At 49.7% G+C, this 19,362-nt stretch overlaps 1 protein-coding gene across 2 annotated transcripts in view; it reads right to left on the bottom strand.

Annotated features, from left to right (window-relative positions):
* Positions 1-19,362, bottom strand: part of CLPTM1L (CLPTM1 like) — a 96,696-nt gene that overhangs the window by 62,036 nt on the left and 15,298 nt on the right. The window contains exons 4-5 of one of the 2 annotated variants that reach the window (XM_069730360.1): positions 16,940-17,129; positions 7,058-7,200 (exon numbers count right to left, since the gene is read on the bottom strand). In XM_069730360.1, the coding sequence (XP_069586461.1) occupies positions 7,058-7,200; positions 16,940-17,129 (333 nt within the window). Of the gene's footprint in view, positions 1-7,057; positions 7,204-16,939; positions 17,130-19,362 lie in introns of both variants that reach the window. The other variant, XM_069730361.1, reaches the window with a different exon arrangement.

Below are 19,362 nucleotides of genomic sequence, written 5' to 3'. Positions count from 1 at the left end.
CTGATCCCAGCACCGCCCACAGCCCAGTCACTCTTGATGAGTGACCGCTGTCTGTGGAGGCTGGGTCACGCCTGCTGATGACGTCACGTCAATTTCCAGAGTCTGGAAATTGATGTGACGTCGGCGGAAATTAGTGGAGGCTGCAGCCTGGGGGTCACGTGATCCAGACTCAGCCTCCGGCATAGCGCCGCTCACAGGCAGAATCGGCAACAAAGTATTCACAAAAAATATAGTTCTTACCGATAACGGTATTTCTCTGAGCCCATGACGGCACCACGGAGAGAGGGGATCCGCCCACCAAGGACAGGAAACCTACGGATAAAAAGGCGGTACCACTCTCCTGCATCAGTTGTTTTACATAGAGAACGATGGGAGACTACTAAAACATTTGTTAATTTTAACTGTTCAGCATAACAAGATACCGCGTGACTTTAAACTATGAATAGACTATAAATAGACTATGGCACTATTTTAATGTGTGCACCCACAAGTGAAGGGAGGGAATGTACGGGTGCCGTCATGGGCTCAGAGAAATACCATTATCGGTAAGAACTATATTTTTCTCTGTCGCCCATGACGGCATCACGGAGAGATTTGCATAGACAGTACATTCAGGGAGGGACCACCGCCTCCAGAACCCTTTCACCAAAGGTAAGGTCTGAAGAGGAGATTAGGTCCAACCTATAGTGCCTATAGAATGTGGATGGTGAGGACCAGGTAGCAGCTCTACATATCTGGTCAATAGAAGCTCCAGCCTTCTCCGCCCAGGAAGCTGCCACTGCCCTTGTCGAGTGAGCCTTAACCTCCCCGGGAACGGACACTCCACTTGCCGAGTATGAAAGACTGATGGCATCCGTGATCCATCTTGCTATGGTGGCTTTAGATGCTTTTTTCCCCTTCCGGGGACCCTGGAAACACACAAACAGAGAGGGATCCTCCCTACTCTCTCTAGTGACTTCTAGGTAATGTAAGAGACATCTTCTTTCATCTAGTGTATGTAATGTTTGTTTCTCCTTATTTTTAGGATTGGGACAGAAGGAGGGGAGAGATATCTCTTGAGACCTGTGAAATTTTGAAGCCACTTTCGGGAGATATGCTGGGTCTATTTTTAAAATGACCCTATCCTCTAGAAATTGTGTGTAAGGAGGGTTAGCTGAGAGAGCTTGTAAGTCGCTAACCCTACGGGCAGAAGTGAGGGCGACTAACAGAGCGGTTTTGAGAGATAGGTTTTTTAATGAAGTTTCGTGTAAAGGTTCAAATGGTGGACTAGTCAGGGCTTTAAGGACCAAGTTTAAGTCCCATTGAGGAACAACTTTTACCGGAAGAGGCCTCGATCTTCCTGCTGCTCTGATGAATCTAGAGACCCACCTGTTTGAAGCCAAATCAAAATTAAATAGGGCTCCTAATGCTGCCACGTGAACTTTTAGGGTACTAGTGGCTAAACCCATCTCCAACCCGTTTTGTAGGAACTCTAATATGGAATTAAGGGGAATTTCTTTCCCTATTTTTGCACCTGATGAAGATAGAAACTTTTTCCATATCTTGCCGTACTGTTTTGTAGTAACCGGCTTCCTACTTTGTAATAAAGTTGAAATTAACCCCGGGGAGAACCCCCTGCTTTCTAATAGTTTCCTTTCAAGAGCCAAGCTGTCAAGTGCAAGTTCTTGACCTGCGGATGACAGACTGGGCCCTGAGACAATAGATCCTGGAGATCTGGTAATACCCAAGGGTCGGATATTGACATCTTCCTCATCCATGAGAACCAAGGTCTCTTCGGCCAGAACGGGGCAATTAAGATGACCAGCGCCCCGTCCTCCCGAATCTTCCTCAGCACTGCTGGAATCAGAATAAGAGGAGGGAAGGCATAAACCAGTTGGTGAACCCAAGACATCAGGAATGCATCCACTACTACTGGGTTCCCCAGGGGAGATGGGGAGCAAAAGGAGGCTACCTTTTTGTTTAGATGGCTCGCAAAGAGATCTATTTTGGGAACCCCTCATTTTTCTGTGATTAGGGTAAATATCTCCTGATTTAGTTCCCATTCTCCCTGTTTTAGGCTGGACCGGCTGAGGAAGTCTGCTTTGTAATTGTCTACTCCCTTTATGTGTAGGCTTGTTAGGGATAGGAGGTTGCTCTCGGCTAATTGTAGGATTGACCTGGTCAATTCCATCAGATCTTTGGACCGGGTGCCTCCTTGGTGATTTAAGTAAGATACCACCACCCGGTTGTCCGACCTCACTCTTACATGGTGAGAGTGAAGAACCCCCAAGAATTCCTGAAGGGCGAATTTGACCGCAAGAAGTTCCTTCATATTGGAGGATTTGTTTGCTAGAGATGGAGACCAGATGCCCTGGGCTACTAGATCGCCCAGATGAGCCCCCCACCCTGAGGGGCTTGCGTCCGTAGTTAGGACCTTCGAGATCGGGATTACCCATGGGACTCCCTGGGAAAGATTTTCCTGCAACGTCCACCAAGTCAGAGAGTGATTGGTGCGAGGAGAGAGAGTTAACCGCCCGTCTAAATGCCCTCCTAGAAGGATTTGCTCTGACAATAGCTGCCATTGGAGATCTCTTGAATGTAGTTGGGCCCACTGGACCGCAGGGATGCAAGAGGTCATAGAGCCTAAAAGGGACATACCCTGACGGAGTGTTATGGAGGGGAGATATTGCACTCTTAATACTAAACTTTTTAGTTTTTGTATTTTGTTCTCCGGGAGCCGACATTCCATTTTTTTGGAGTCTAGAGTGAGACCTAGGTACTCCTGAACCTGAGAAGGCATCAGTCTGGATTTTTCTAGGTTTATTAGCCAACCCAATTCCTTTAGGGAATGAATCACTAATGCTAGTTGATTCTCGCAATGTTGCGGGGAGGAACCTATCACCAGGAAATCGTCCAGATATGGTACAATCATGGTGTTTTCTTCCCTGAGGTGAGCCATTACCTCCGCGACCAGCTTTGTAAAAACCCTCGGGGCTATTGCTAGGCCAAATGGTAGAGCTGAGAACTGGAAGTGACTTAGGACTCCCCTGATGTGAACCGCCATTCTGAGGAATCTTTGGTGATCCTTGTGTATTGGGACGTGATAATATGCGTCCTTCAGGTCTAGGACCACCATGAAGCATTGAGGAAACAGCATTTTGATAGATGGCTTTATCGTTTCCATCTTGAATGCTTGAACCTCTAGATGATCGTTTAGATTTTTCAGATTGATAATGGTCCTGAAGGAACCATCTGGTTTCTTCCTCAGGAATAGAGGGGAATAGTACCCTTGCCCTCTTTCTTGAGGGGGAACCTCCAGGACTACTCCCTTTTTTACTAACCCGACGACCTCGTTTTCTAGCGCCAACTGCTCTTCTGCCGAAGATCTTGTAGATGTTATCGTGAAAGAGGGACGAGGGCATCTCTTGAATGTTAACCTCAGTCCTGATTCTATGATGTTTAGTATCCATTGACTGGAGGTAATCTTTTCCCAGGCTGGGAGAAAGAGAGATAATCTCCCTCCCACCTGGGGCGAACCTTCATTGTGAAGGTTTCTTGTTATCGTTGGGGTTTTTGTTGAAGATAAACCCCTTATTTTTGTTCCTCTTATCTTCCCATTTCCCCTGGCCTCTCCCTGGGTTCTTACGGAAAAACCTCTTGTTCCGAAAGGGCTTCCTATAAGAGGGGAGACCCAGAGAGGGAAAGGACTTTTTCTTGTCCCCTGCTTTTTCCAAGATGTCGTCTAAGGTAGAACCGAACAAAAATTCTCCTTCGCAGGGGATGGTACACAGTTTTGTTTTTGTTTGCAGGTCGCCTGGCCAGTTCTTAAGCCAGGGGGCGCGCCTGGCCGCATTAGCAAACACTGCTGACCTGGCGGCTAGTCTGATGGAGTCGGCCGAGGCATCAGCCAGGAAAGCCGCGGCCCCCCTCATTACTGGTAATGTATTCAGCATTGAGTCCCGGGAAGTTTTTCCCTTTAATTGACCCTCTAGTTGGTTCAACCAAATCATTAGGGAGCGTGAAGTACATGCCGCTGCTACTGCCGGTTTTAGGCCTCCTCCCACTGCCTCCCAAGAGCCTTTGAGAAAGGCGTCCGCCTTCTTGTCCATAGGGTCTTTTAGGACCCCCATGTCCTCAAACGGGAGAGCGAATTTTTGTGAAGCTTTAGCTATTTGTCTAATTTGGGGCCCTTCTCCTCGAAGGGGTATTTCCTTTTTGGAGTTAGAAGGGTCTTTTTCATGGGTTTCCTCCATTCTTTTTTAATTAAAGCTGCAATTGCATCATTAAGCGGAAAAGCTCTTCTCTTGTTCCAGGCCCCCAAACATGATGTCTTGTACCGATTTTTTAGGGTGGGAGTCTACTAACCCCATAGTACTTCTCACTGCCTTTATGAGGCCATCGGTGTCCTCTAGTGGGAAACAGTTATGCCCCCCCGAGGAAGAAGTGGATGATGAAGATGAGGAGGAGGAGTTGGAGGACACTGAACTCTCACTATCGCTGTCAGATTTTGAGACTGGAGACGGGGACCTGTGTCTGGTCTTTCTCCGTTTTTTTCCACTTTTTAGTGATCTAAAGGTGTCTTCCACTTGCTCCTTAATCAGGTTTTTTAGGTCGGTTGCAAACCCAGGAAGGCTTTCAGATACAGTCTGCTGTATGCAAGTATTGCATAGTCTCTTCTCCCAGGTGGGTGGAAGATCCTCTCTACAGATGGCACAAATTTTGTGCTTGGTTTTACCTACGCTTTTCCTCCCCTAAAAGAGACAAATAATAATCTTACTGTCTCTGACTTTCACGAAGATCCACTTACCACCTCCAGGACCCATAAATACCGATTGGGGATTCTCTGCCTCTGGCTTTTTCCCCGACGCCGTACTGGACTCCTTACTGTGTTGGGACCTATGGCGTTCTTTGCTGGTGTCCTGGTGTCCTTTCTGCTGTTGCCTTTTTTGCTGCTGCTGCGGCGATGCTACAGGTGGAGGTGATTCTGGCAAGGGTGATGCCGGGTCGCTCATACTGCTGCTGGTCTGCGGTTGCTGCCTTAATAACGCGTGCTGCGCTGGCGCTGCGGCGACTATTAGCTCTTGAGGCTCCTGCCTAATATTGCAGAGCCACTGGGAGGATGTAGTTTCTCCCATTTAAGCCTTCCCGCCGCTCTTCCATTTTTTTTTTTTTGCGCTTGCGCAGTAGCGCCCGGCCGACGGCGAGGAGCGCCGAACGCCGGCGCCTGCGCAGTCGAGCCTTTGCGGCGCCTGCGCAGACCGTACTATGCGCCCGAGCGGCAACTCCGCCGGCGCCTGCGCAGACCGTACTATGCGCCCGAGCGGCAACCCCGCCGGCGCCTGCGCAGAAGCTCCGGCCGCCTCGCGAGACCAGCCCAGTTCCCGGGCATGCGCCGAACTTTCAAGATGGCGCCCGGAGTGCAGATATGGCGCTGCTGACCGGCGCCCCCGGTCCCATGCAGTCCCTAGAGCGCTGTTCTGCACGCCCGATGGCGGTGCAGCGTGCAGACTGACGCTTGTCTTAGGGAGGGTCGCGCTGCACCTCCCGCAACCACAGAGGGACCCCCCTGGATGTTGCCGCTGCTGCATCTTACCTGGGGAGGTGACCGCAAACTCCTTGTCACCTCCCCCGCACACCCTGTAGGCCCACTAACACCCAGCGGTGGCGCTTCTGGTCACCACCCCAGCCGAGGCAGAGGGACCCCAGCTGCCTGAGTCGGACTGGTTGGCCCCGGAATTCCAACGTCGATCTGGTAAGTCCGTAGGTCTCCCATCAAGGACAGGAAACCAACTGATGCAGGAGAGTGGTACCGCCTTTTTATCCGTAGGTTTCCTGTCCTTGGTGGGCGGATCCCCTCTCTCCGTGGTGCCGTCATGGGCAACAGAGAAATTCATTAGGGGCCCCAGGGGGAAACATTAGGGGGTTAATTGAAAGTAGTGGACAACCCCTTTAAGCAAATCCTCCCATGTAGTTCTGGGAAGATTCTTGACCTTTCTCAGAATCCTCCTTAGCCCACAAGGTGAGATACTGCATGGAGCCCCGGACCGAGGGAGATTAAGTCATTTTGTGTTTCTTCCATTTTCTAATTATTGCCTTCTCACCAAGCTGCTGGCCTATTGTCCTGTAGCCTATCCCAGCCTTGTGCAGGTCTCTACAATTTTGTCCCTGATGTCCTTAGACAGCTCTTTGGTCTTGGCCATGGTGGAAAGGTTGGAGTGTGATTGTGTGGACAGGTGTCTTTTATACAGGTAATGAGTGCAGAGTAGGAAGGCTTCAAAAAGGAAACACTAACAGGTCTGTGAGAGCCACAATTCTTGCTGGTTGGTAGGTGATCAAATACTTATTTCATGCCAATTATGTAAAAATCACACTGTGATTTTCTGAATATTTTTTTTAAAGATTCTGTCTCTCACAGTTAAAGTTCACATATGATAAAAATTACAGACCTCTCCATTCCCTGTAAGTGGGAAAACTTGCTAAATCAAATACTTATTTCCCTACTGTATATATTCATGATATGTGTTACTGATCTCAGCTAGTGTTGTTTGCTTTAAGCCTATGCAGGACAGTAAAATGCTACTTAGGCAACATTTTCCCAATTTGGGACAAAAACAGTGTAAAAATGATATATTATTTCAATAATGCTGAATATTTTCATAATAGATACACAAACAGACCTCATAGTGAAGGGGCCATTTACATTGTGTGATGTGCAGTGATACACTGCCGGCTGGCGCAGTGTTCGGTGGTTATTTAATAGTCCGTTTATAGAGGGTGTCCCGCTTATAGAGATGCCCACTGAATGGTCTATAATAGATCAGTCAGCGCACATTGATTTTATGTGCAAACCAAAAGATCATTTCACACAACGAACATTTATTTTGCTCTTCAGATGATCGCCAGTCTGTTTAGACTGCATGATTATCATGAACAGTATTCTTGGGAATGTTCATTCATGATAATCATGCAGTGTAAATGAATCTTAAAATATTTTAGGATAATGTTAGTCCATAAGGGACAATACTTTACTGATTAACAGGAACTATTCCATTTGTCCATTATCAAACTATACACTTACATTTTCATATATCTATGGACATCAGCAGGTAGAGAGGAACCATCAAAAATGAAATCTTCCATCATAACGTTCAGTGTCAGACGTGACCTCCAGTGAGAGACAGGTTCATCCAACGCATTGGATTCTTTCTTATCGGTATCAATCTGCTGTACAGAGTAAAATATATATATATATAAGCTGGATTTTATGGATGTATACATTAATCACATTGCAGATTCATTTGGGAAATTTGTGCACGTTGAAATATCATTTCCATTCCTCTGAATGATTGTTTCTGAAGCAAGCACGTGGATATCTGCAAACCCTGTTTAGATGAATTGAACAGTCCCAGAAGTTTCTGCAACAAATCTGCCACATAAATATTATTTACCTCTTTTGAACTTAAAGGGCCACTGTCACCCCCTGCAGCCGTTATAAACTAAAAGAGCCACCTTGTGCAGCAGTAATGCTGCATTCTAACAAGGTGGCTCTTTTAGTTTTGTGTTCAGGTATTATTAAAATAAAGCGTTTTGAAACTCTGCAGAAATAGGGATTTTTGTGTGTACTCACCGTAAAATCCTTTTCTCCGAGCCACTCATTGGGGGACACAGGACCATGGGTTATGCTGCTGTCACTAGGAGGCTGACACTAAGCTGAGACAAAAAAAGGTTAGCTCCTCCCCTGCAGTATACACCCTCGTACTGGCTTCCAGATACCCAGTTTAGTGCAAAAGCAGTAGGATATTAACAATATAACAAGTAACATTAGAATATAACATGTCAAACAAACAGTCAAGATCAAAAAACAAGGTCACGAGCCGAAAGGCTACCAGGGTGGGTGCTGTGTCCCCCAATGAGTGGCTCGGAGAAAAGGATTTTACGGTGAGTACACACAAAAATCCCTATTTCTCCTTCGCCTCATTGGGGGACACAGGACCATGGGACGTCCCAAAGCAGTCCCTGGGAGGGAAACAATACAACCAAATAACTCCGTGTACCATCTGACTACAAATGCGCAACGGCCGCCTGCAGGATACGCCTGCCAAGGGCCGCGTCCGCAGAGGAGTGAATGTGAACATTGTAATGCTTTGTGAAAGTATGCAGGCTGGACCACGTTGCGGCCTTGCAAACCTGCTCCGCTGTTGCCTGGTGCCGGATGGCCCAGGAAGCACCCATCGACCGAGTGGAGTGAGCTCTAATCCCCGCCGGGATAGGACTGCCCCTGACCCGATAGGATTCCTGGATAGCAGATCGGATCCATCTGGCTATCGTGGATTTAGACACAGCCAAACCCTTTCTGTGACCTTCCGGGAGCACGAAAAGGGCGTCCGATTTTCTGAAATGAGCCGTTCTGGAAATGTACCTCCTGAGGGCCCTTACCACGTCCAGGGTATGGAGGGCCTTCTCGACCCTATGTTTGGGCTGCGGGCAAAAGGAGGGAAGAATGATGTCCTCATTGAGGTGGAAAGATGAGACCACCTTCGGGAGAAATGCCGGAGAAGGACGTAGGACTACCTTGTCCTGATGAAAGGCAAGGAAAGGAGCCCGGCAGGATAAAGCGGCGAGCTCTGAAACCCTTCTGATGGACGTCACCGCTGCCAGGAAGGGAACCTTCCAAGAGAGGACAGAGAGCGGAACGTCTTGAAGGGGTTCGAACGGAGGTTCCTGAAGAACCCCGAGGACCAAGTTGAGATCCCAGGTCTCTAGCGGCATCCTGTAGGGACGAACCACATGGGAGACTCCCTGGATGAAAGTCCTGACTTGAAGGTTGGTGGCGATCCTACGCTGGAAAAGCACGGATAACGCTGAGATCTGACCTTTGAGGGAACTCAGGGCCAAACCGGAGTCCAGACCCGACTGAAGGAAATTCAAGATGCAAGGGATAGAGAAAACGAGCGGAGGGTGACCCCGGAGCCTGCACCATGAGAAGAAGGTTTTCCATACGCGGTGGTAAATGGAGGCGGAAGACGCCTTGCGAGCACTTAACATGGTGGGGATGACCTGCTGAGAGAAACCGGCACGAGTTAGAATCCAGGTTTCAACAGCCACGCCGTTAAACGTAGGGCCCCTGAGCTCTGATGGTAGATCGGTCCTTGGCGAAGCAGGTCTGGGCGGTCTGGCAACCGCAAGGGAACGTCGGCTACGAGCTGAACGAGCTCCGCGTACCAAGCGCGACGAGGCCAGTCTGGGGCGACCAGGATGACTGGAACTCCCTCCGTCTTGATCTTTCGGATCACCTTCGGCAGTAAGGGAAGGGGAGGGAACACATATGGGAGCTGAAATTGATGCCACGGAGAGATCAGCGCGTCCACTCCAATGGCCTGGGGATCCCGAGATCGAGCAATGAAGTTGTGGACTTTGGCGTTCAATCTGGACGCCATCAGATCCACGTCCGGGGTCCCCCAGCGAAGACAGATCTGGTGAAAAACCTCTGGGTGGAGTTCCCACTCCCCCGAGGCAAGGCCCTGGCGGCTCAAGAAGTCCGCCGCCCAGTTCTCGACTCCCGGAATGTGCACCGCAGAGATGATGGAATGGTTGGTTTCGGCCCAACGAAGGATGAGGGAGACTTCCTGCATCGCCGCCCTGCTGCGGGTACCCCCCTGGTGGTTGATGTAAGCCACCGCCGTGACGTTGTCCGATTGGACACGTACTGGGTGACCCGCGAGCAGGGCGTGAAAGCGACTCAGAGCAAGTCTGATAGCACGAATCTCCAGGATGTTGATGGGGAGTTTGGATTCCCGAACTGTCCAGCGGCCCTGGGCAGAGTGGTGGAGGAACACCGCCCCCCAGCCAAGAAGACTGGCGTCGGTAGTTACCACTAACCAGCGGATCGGGAGGAAGGACTTCCCCTGGAGAAGAGATGGGCCCAGGGTCCACCATACGAGAGATTGTCTGACCCGCGGGGACAGGGGACAAGGGCGGTCGAGAGACGAGATACTCCTGTCCCAGCTGTCCAGCAAAGCCTGTTGCAAGGGACGGAGATGGAGTTGAGCAAAAGAAACTGCTTCGATTGTGGCAACCATCTTTCCCAGAATCTTCATGGCGAACCGAATGGTTCGCGGGCGGGGATGACAGACCGTTCGGGCTCCCTTCTGAAGTGCTAGGGCCTTGGACCGAGGAAGCAAGACCAGTCCCCTTGAAGTGTCCAGGATCATTCCCAGAAAGGAGATCCGACGGGCCGGAACGGGAGCGGATTTGTCCCAGTTGATCAACCAACCTAGGCGCGAAAGAGAATCCAGGGTAATGTGGACGCTTGACTCGCAGGCTTGAAAAGACGGGCCCTTTATGAGGAGATCGTCTAAGTAAGGTAACACGACGACTCCTCGAGAATGAAGAATGGCCATGACAGCCGCCATGACCTTGGTAAATACCCTGGGCGCAGTGGCGAGACCGAAGGGTAAGGCCGTGAACTGGAAGTGGTCCTCCCGAATGGCAAAGCGGAGGAACCTTTGATGAGGCGGGAAAATCGGGATGTGAAGATAGGCATCCTTGATGTCTATCGAGGCCAGAAATTCCCCTCTTTTCATCGAAGAGATGACCGATCTGAGCGATTCCATCCTGAAATGCCGGACTCTTACGCACTTGTTCAGGAGCTTCAGATCCAAAATGGGCCGCACTTTTCCGTCCTTCTTTGGCACGACGAAGAGGTTTGAGTAGAAACCTTTGAACCTCTCGTGTTCCGGGACCGGGACAATGACCCCGCTCTGGCGAGGGTGTGAATGGCGCAAAGAAGGGCGCGAGACTGAGCTGCCGAGCTGGGAAGACGAGAGGGGAAAAACCGAGTTGGGGGAGGAGAGGAGAACTCTATCTTGTAGCCTGACGATACCAGATCCCTGACCCATTAGTCGTGCACGACGGAGAGCCAGGCTTGCTGAAAAAGGAGCAGGCGTCCGCCTACTCTGAAGGTATCGACTGGCGTCGTTCCCGAGTCATTGAGACGGGAATCTGGGAGGTCTGGACCCTCGGGATCTGGGTTGTCTCGGTTTCCCGCGCCAGGAAGGAATAGGCCTGAAGGAGGGACGAGCGTCTCTGTCTGTGCGAGCGGCTCGGTCCGATCTTGGAAGACCGGTAGGATTGGACCAGGCTGGGCTGGTACGAAAGGGCCGAAAGCGAAAGTAAGGCTGGCGTTGGAAGGCCGCCTTGGGCCTCTGTTGGGGAAGGAACTTGCTCTTTCCCCCTGTGGCGTCGGAAATAAGCTGGTCAAGCTTTTCGCCGAAAAGACGCCCGCTTTGAAAAGGGAGGGAGATCAGAGATTTCTTAGAGGAGGAATCTGCGCGCCAATCTCTGAGCCAAAGAGCCCTTCTGATAGCGATGGCGTTGGAAGCCGCGGAAGCTGCGCAATTCGCCGCGTCGAGGGATGCGAACATCACATAATCGCTAGCCATGGCTAACTGCTTGGCTAGGTCTGCCATATCAGACGGGAGGTCCTGTTCGTTAATGGATTTCGCTAGAGCATCCGCCCAGGAAACCATAGCCTTGGACACCCAAGCCGCTGCGAAGGAGGGGGACAGGGAAGAGCCAGAGGCTTCATACACCGAACGAGCTAGCGAGTCTATCTGGCGTTCGGTGGGGCTCTTAATTGACGCGCCTTCCGGAACTGAGAGAAGCGTTTTAGAAGCTAGGCGCGAGACCGGCGGATCTACTAAGGGAGGATCCGTCCAGTCTTTCACGAGATCCGCTGAGAAGGGGTACTTTGATAGCAGATTCTTCTTACCCGTAAACCGCTTATCTGGATGCTCCCTGTGACGCCTGACTATATCCAGAAAGGCTGGATGAGAGGCAAAGGATTTGTGGGAACGTTTGGATCTGGTAAAAGAGACCGCGTGTTCCGGAGCGGAATTAGCTTCATCCTCCACTTTAAGAGCGTGATTGACTGCTACAATGAGGGAGTCGACCGTAGCTCTGAACTCCGGAGCCTCCGGGTCCAATGATACCTCGGACTCATGTTCAGAGTCGGGAACGCTGTGAGCCCCCAAAGAGGGTGAGCGAGAGGGGGAGCTGCCAGATTCTGAACGGTGAGGAGAGCGTTCAGGAGAGGTAGGGCGGATCCGCTTTCGGGATGACCGAGCCTCTTTATGGAGAGAGCGGCCCCTGCTGACCGACGATTCCCGTGCTATGGAGGGATCTCTTAACGCCTGTAACGGGTTGCCTCGTTCCCCAGGAGGATTTTGAATGGATTTGATGGCGTTGGCTAAAAAATCCACGGATTGAGAGAGAGAAGCGACCCACGGGGGGGGGGGGGGGACTAGGTACGCCAGAGTCGGTGGCGGTGGAGGGCTCCTGGGCACATGGGGCATCGCAGGCAGAACAGAGAGGGGAACTTTGAGGCCTAGGAAGAGGGGCCTGACAGCTGGTACACGCAGAAAAAAAGGTCGTATGCACCTTAGAGGACTTTTTAGATCTAGTCTGCGACATGACTCTAATGCACAAAAACCACAGGGGCTATAATCTGGCCTGGGAAGCAGAGGGCGGCGCTGCAGAGGAGAAGCTGACGATGTCTCCTTACCCCGGTCCTGTGTCCCGCTGTCCAGGGGAGCCGAGCTGTGAATCCAGAGAACTGAGCTGCCGAGCTAGAGCTGCACGTGGGCGCTGTGCCTCCGTGATGCGGCAGAGCTGGAGCTGCGGCGTGTATGTGTGGACCAAGATGGCCGCCGAGATCAGAGGAGAGATCTCGGCGGCTGCGAGAAGCGCCAGGGACCGGGGGGCGGCGCCGCCGATGACGCGCAGGAGTGGGCGGAGCCTATCGGCAGCGACCAGCGGCCAGGCCGAAGCCGGGGGCTAAATTTGCGGCCCCGGGCCGGCGCGCAGCCACAAAAGGCCGACGTCTCGGCCCACCATACTGCGCTGCAGCCCGCCAATGTGCCAGATGAGGAGGAGCCCTCCGACCGCTGTGACCCCCCCATCCCCCACGGAACACTTACCCTATGGAGGTGAGAGGAACCTTAGGATGGCTGGGACGGTGCAGGGAATGGGAAGCCTCAATCCACCAGCCCCTGAGAGAGAGGGGTGGAGAGGAACCGTCCACCACCTGAGTCACACAGAACATTGGTGATGCAGTGTGGTCTGCACGGACGCCACGGGGATAGGGCCACTGTACAGCCGAGGGTAGAACCTGGTGGACAGGGCATATGTCCGGCATAAAAAAGGCCTGGCTGCAGAGGAGGATACTGGAGGAAAACCCAGTGCTCGTCTGTATAAAAAAGGGGAGATCGGGGCCCTATTAGGGGAGAAACCGTCGCCCAAAAAATGTCAGCTCAGGCAGTGGCTCCCACGTCGCAGGAGAGGATACGGAGAGGTAAAATTCCCGTGCTCGCCTGTTGTTGGTTCGGGGGAGATCGGACCTAGAAAGGACCCGTCGCCCCCTTCGTCCGGAATAGATTAAAAGGAAAAAATTCGTGAAAATAAAAATCAGTGTGCCTCCTACGGACACTAAGCTTAAACTGGGTATCTGGAAGCCAGTACGAGGGTGTATACTGCAGGGAGGAGCTAACCTTTTTTTGTCTCAGCTTAGTGTCAGCCTCCTAGTGACAGCAGCATAACCCATGGTCCTGTGTCCCCCAATGAGGCGAAGGAGAAATACCTGTCTTTGTCCACGGAGGCGGGTCTGAAGCCTCCTCTGTGAAGTGCCCAACAGCCGTCACTCACATCTTCTGGGGCGATGGTCGCCGCCCCCTGCACGCTGTTTTCTTTTCAAATCCAACTCTCACCCACGTCCCCCGCCTTCCAGCCAGCTAGCAGGCAAGTTTCGTAGGTTGTTTCTTTCCCGGCGATTGCTATGAGCAGAAGGAGGAGGCGGCAGGATGAGCTCAGCTGAATAGCCAGAGGCTGGAAGGCGGGGACGTGGGTGAGAGTCTGAGACATGCAGTGCACATTCCCAGGAATCCTAGCCCCGCACTGTGCATAATGCATAACACATTGCGGGGCAGGGATTCCCAAGGTGGGTGGCCGCACTGCCAGCACAGGCGCAGTCTGCAAGCCTGGCTGTGACGTCAGACAGCCAGAGCTTACTGCGCCTGCCCCACAAATATTTACACAGCGTCGGCGTTGGATTTGAAAAGAAAACAGCGTACAGGGGGCGGCGACCATCGCCCCAGAAGATGTGAGTGACGGCTGTTGGGCACTTCACAGAGGAGGCTTCAGACCCGCCTCCGTGGACAAAGACAGGTATTTCTGCAGAGTTTCAAAACGCTTTATTTTAATAATACCTGAACACAAAACTAAAAGAGCCACCTTGTTAGAATGCAGCATTACTGCTGCACAAGGTGGCTCTTTTAGTTTATAACGGCTGCAGGGGGGTGACAGTGGCCCTTTAAGCCTCTTTCACACTTCAGTCTTTCTTTTTCCATCACAATCCGTGGTTTTGTGAAAAAGCGGACCCAGCGAATGTTTCTGCTGGATCCGTTTTTTTCTCATAGACTTGTATTAGCGACGGATTGTGATGGATGGCCATACGTGTCATCCGTCGTGCACTGGATCCATCGTAAAATTGCTGTCCGTCGGGCGGAGACAACCCACAGAGGAACGTTTTTTCTGTACGTCGGAAAATCGCTCAGCGACAGATCCTGCGCTGCCCGTCGTTGGCTATAATGGAAGCCTATGGGTGCAGGATCCGTCGCTGACTGTCAAAAGCAGGAATCCAGCAACAGATGCCGTCTTTTGAAACTGAGGGGGAAAAAAAGCTAATTTTGATATTGGTTTTGATATTTGGTTTGACAGTTGACAATAAAACACCTTTTATTTAGAACCTAGATGGTGGCCCGATTCCAACGCATCGGGTATTCTAGAATATGTATTTATGTATGTATATAGCAGCCACATAGTATATAGCACAGGCCACGTAGTATATAGGAGCCATGTAGTATATAGCAGACAAAAACTACGTGGCCTGTGCTATATACTATGTGGCTGCTATATACATACATATTGTAGAATACCCGATGCGTTAATACAGGCCACGCAATATATAACAGTGGCCACGCAGTATATAACACAGCCACGTACTATATAATACAGCCCACGCAGTATATAGCAGCCACGCAGTATATAACACAGGTGACGTAGTATATAACACTGGCCACGTAATATATAGCACAGCCCACGCAGTATATAGCAGCCACGTAATATATAACACTGCCCACGCAGTATATAACAGTGGCCACGTAATATATAGCACAGCCCACGCAGTATATAGCACAGCCCACGGAGTATATCACACAGCCCACATAGTATATAACACTGCCTATGTAGTATATAGCAGCCACGCGGTATGTAACAGAGCCCACGTAGTATACAGCAGTGTGGGCACCATATCCCTGTTAAAAAAATAATTAAAATAAAAAATAGTTATATACTCACCCCCTGGGATCCACGGAAGCACCGGCGATAGGCGAGTGGCTGCCGCCATCTTCTGTTCCCAGGATGCATTGCGAAATTACCCAGATGACTTAGCGGTCTCACGAGACCACTAAGTCTTCTGGGTAATTTCGCAATGCATCGCCGGGAACGGAAGATGGCGGCAGGCACGTGCGGCTCGGCGGACTACGGAAGGTAAGAATAGCAGGTTTTTTGTTTTTTTATTATTTTTAACATTACTTTTTTTTACTATTGATGCTGCATAGGCAGCATCAATAGTAAAAAATTGGGGACACACAGGGTTAATAGCAGCGGTTACGGAGTGCATTACCCGCAGCATAACGCGGTCCGTTACTGCCGGCATTAACCCTGTGTGAGCGGTGACTGGAGGGAAGTATGCGGGCGCCGGGCACTGACTGCGGGGAGTAAGGAGTGGCCATTTTCTTCCGGACTGTGCCCGTCGCTGATTGGTCGTGGCCGTTTTGCCGCGACCAATCAGCGACTTGGATTTCCATGACAGACAGAGGCCGCGACCAATAAATATCCGTGACAGAAAGACAGACAGAAGGACAGACAGAAAGACAGACAGAAAGACAGACAGAAAGACGGAAGAGACCCTTAGACAATTATATAGTAGATGATTTGTTTTTGTTCTGCGACTCCTGGCACCCCTGCGGTCAGCTTTTCTGGATGCAAATGGTGACCAGACCTGCTTAGTTGAGGAGCTGCACATCACAGCTCAGTCAATAAAATAGTGGCCGCAGCTGATGGCAACTGCATGTCTGGTCTTATTGTGAATCAATAGGGGGCATATGTGAAAGACCTGGTCCCAGTCACTATTCCGTTGATGGAGCTATGCATGGGTACTGTACTGGGTGTCGTACACTCACTGCTCAGACATTAATGACTGACCCCAAGAATAGACCATGACAACCCCTTTAATTGTTAGCGAAAATATATTACACTTTAGAATATTGTCACACAGTAACATTGTTTTGCATGAATTGCAAGAGCAAAAGAAAAAAATATTTTGTTTTAACACCTTCCCAAAGGAGCATGTCAGGTGCAGGTGTATGGAGCCGAGTCGCACGGTACCTGGCATATGCCCTGTTCACTGCTCTTCATCTCTAAATGTTTCTGTCAATCTTTGGCACTTGAGGGCATTTACAGGAGTAGTCCACTCAGAATATTGCACTTGGAATTTTGTACCCTTGTCAAGGAAATGTGAAGGGTAAAATGAATGGAGTCATTCAGAATTACAACTAGTCCCGCAAAACACAAGCTGTCATATGGTAATAGCGACAGAGAAATAATAAAAAAAAGGGATGAATGGTGGAAAAGGGTTAATCTGATCTGTTCTGAATAAGCTGAACATTTCCCACAGCTAACTACTTTTCATACATTATAATGTAGCGTTGTTCCATGAGATTGATAAGGAAAGTTCAGATTAGCAGTAATAACCTACACATTATTGTATTTTGACAGTTGTTCTCCTTATTTCTTAGTATAAGTGGAGCACACAGCTCAACCTTTTAGAAGACCAGTTCCTTACCTGGGTGCCAGTTTCTCCTGTAATGAGATTGACCTCTTCAGGCTTAGGAATCATGTAAGTAGTTAACGGGCTTACTATGTGCACTTGTTTGCCATCATGCCAGGGTAAAACTCCAGAGTGATGCAGAAATATATATGCATACAATGTCCCGTTATTCCTGGTTTTCTTTGGAACAGTTACATTCACAGTTCTGCAATGAAACATTAGAAACAAAAAGTTAATACTGTGCAGCTGATTGCCGCAAAAAGCAAGAAAATGAAGCGATACATGGCGGCCAGACCTACAGCGCGGCTCTCCGTTCTGATTCACAGAGAGCAGTACTATATAGACCCTCCTATAGAGCTATCCTATATGGACCCTCCTATAGAGCAGTCCTATATAGACCCTCCTATAGAGCAGTCCTATATAGACCCTCCTATAGAGCTGTCCTATATAGACCCTCCTATAGAGCAGTCCTATATAGACCCTCCTATAGAGCAGTCCTATATAGACCCTCCTATAGAACTGTCCTATAGAGACCCTCTCATAGAGCAGTCCTATATAGACCCTCCTATAGAGCAGTCCTATAGACCCTCCTATAGAGCAGTCCTATAGAGACCCTCTCATAGAGCAGTCCTATATAGACCCTCCTATAGAGCAGTCCTATATAGACCCTCCTATAGAGCAGTCCTATATAGACCCTCCTATAGAGCAGTCCTATATAGACCCTCCTATAGAGCAGTCCTATATAGACCCTCCTATAGAGCAGTCCTATATAGACCCTCCTATAGAGCAGTCCTATATAGACCCTCCTATAGAGCTATCCTATATGGACCCTCCTATAGAGCAGTCCTATATAGACCCTCCTATAGAGCAGTCCTATATAGACCCTCCTACAGAGCAGTCCTATATAGACCCTCCTATAGAGCAGTCCTATATAGTCCCTCCTATTGAGCAGTCCTATGTAGACCCTCCTATAGAGCAGTCCTATAGAGACCCTCTCATAGAGCAGTCCTATATAGACCCTCCTATAGAGCAGTCCTATATAGACCCTCCTATAGAGCAGTCCTAGAGACCCTCTCATAGAGCAGTCCTATATGGACCCTCCTATAGAGCAGTCCTATGTAGACCCTCCTATAGAGCAGTCCTATGTAAACCCTCCTATAGAGCTGTCCTATATGTACCCTTCTATAGAGCAGTCCTATATAGACCCTCCTATAGAGCTGTCCTATATAGACCCTCCTATAGAGCTGTCCTATATAGACCCTCTATAGAGCTGTCCTATATAGACCCTCCTATAGAGCTGTCCTATATAGACCCTCCTATAGAACTGTCCTACATGGACCCTCCCACAGAACTGTCCTATATGGACCCTCCCACAGAACTGTCCGATATGGACCCTCCTATAGAGCAGTCCTATATGGACCCTCCTACAGAGCAGTCCTATATAGACCCTCCTACAGAACTGTCCTATATGGACCCTCCTATAGAGCAGTCCTATATGGACCCTCATACGGAACTGTCCTATATGGACCCTCCTATAGAACTGTCCTATATGGAGCCTCCTATAGAGCAGTCCTATGTAGACCCTCCTATAGGGCTGTCCTATATAGACTCTCCTATAGAGCAGTCCTATATATACCCTACTATAGAGAAGTCCTATATAGACACTCCTATAGAACTGTCCTATACGGACCCCCTATAGAACTGTCCTGTATGGACCCTCCTATAGAGCAGTCCTATGTAGACCCTCCTATAGAGCAGTCATATATAGACCCTCCTATAGAGCTGTCCTATAGAGCAATCCTATATAGACCCCCTATAGAGCAGTCATATATGGACCCTCCTATAGAGCTGTCCTATACAGCAGTCCTATATAGACCCTCCTATAGAGCAGTCCTATATAGACCCTCCTATAGAGCAGTCCTACATAGACCCTCCTACAGAGCTGTCCTATATAGACCCTCCTATAGAACTGTCCTATATGTACCCTCCTATAGAACTGTCCTATATGGACCCTCCTATAGAGCAGTCATATATAGACCCTCCTATACCGCAATCATATATAGACCCTCTTATAGAACAATCCTATATAGACCCTCCTATAAAGCAGTCCTATATAGACCTTCATACAGAGCTGCCCTATATAGACCCTTCTATAGAACTGTCCTATATAGACCCTCCTATAGAGCTGGCCTATATAGACCCTCCTATAGAGCTGTACTATATGGACCCTCCTATAGAGCTGTCCTATATAGACCCTCCTATAGAGCAGTCCTATATATACCCTCATACAGAGCTGTCCTAAATAGCCCATCATACAGAGCTGTCCTAAATAGACCCTCCTATAGAACTGTCCTATATAGACCCTCCTATAGAACTGTCCTATATAGACCCTCCTATAGAGCTGTCCTATAGAGTAGTCCTATATGAACCCTCCTATA

The sequence above is a fragment of the Ranitomeya imitator genome, chromosome 6 (genome assembly GCF_032444005.1).
Source record: "Ranitomeya imitator isolate aRanImi1 chromosome 6, aRanImi1.pri, whole genome shotgun sequence".
Lineage (NCBI taxonomy): Eukaryota > Metazoa > Chordata > Amphibia > Anura > Dendrobatidae > Ranitomeya > Ranitomeya imitator.
This window is presented reverse-complemented; position numbering and strand designations above follow the sequence as displayed.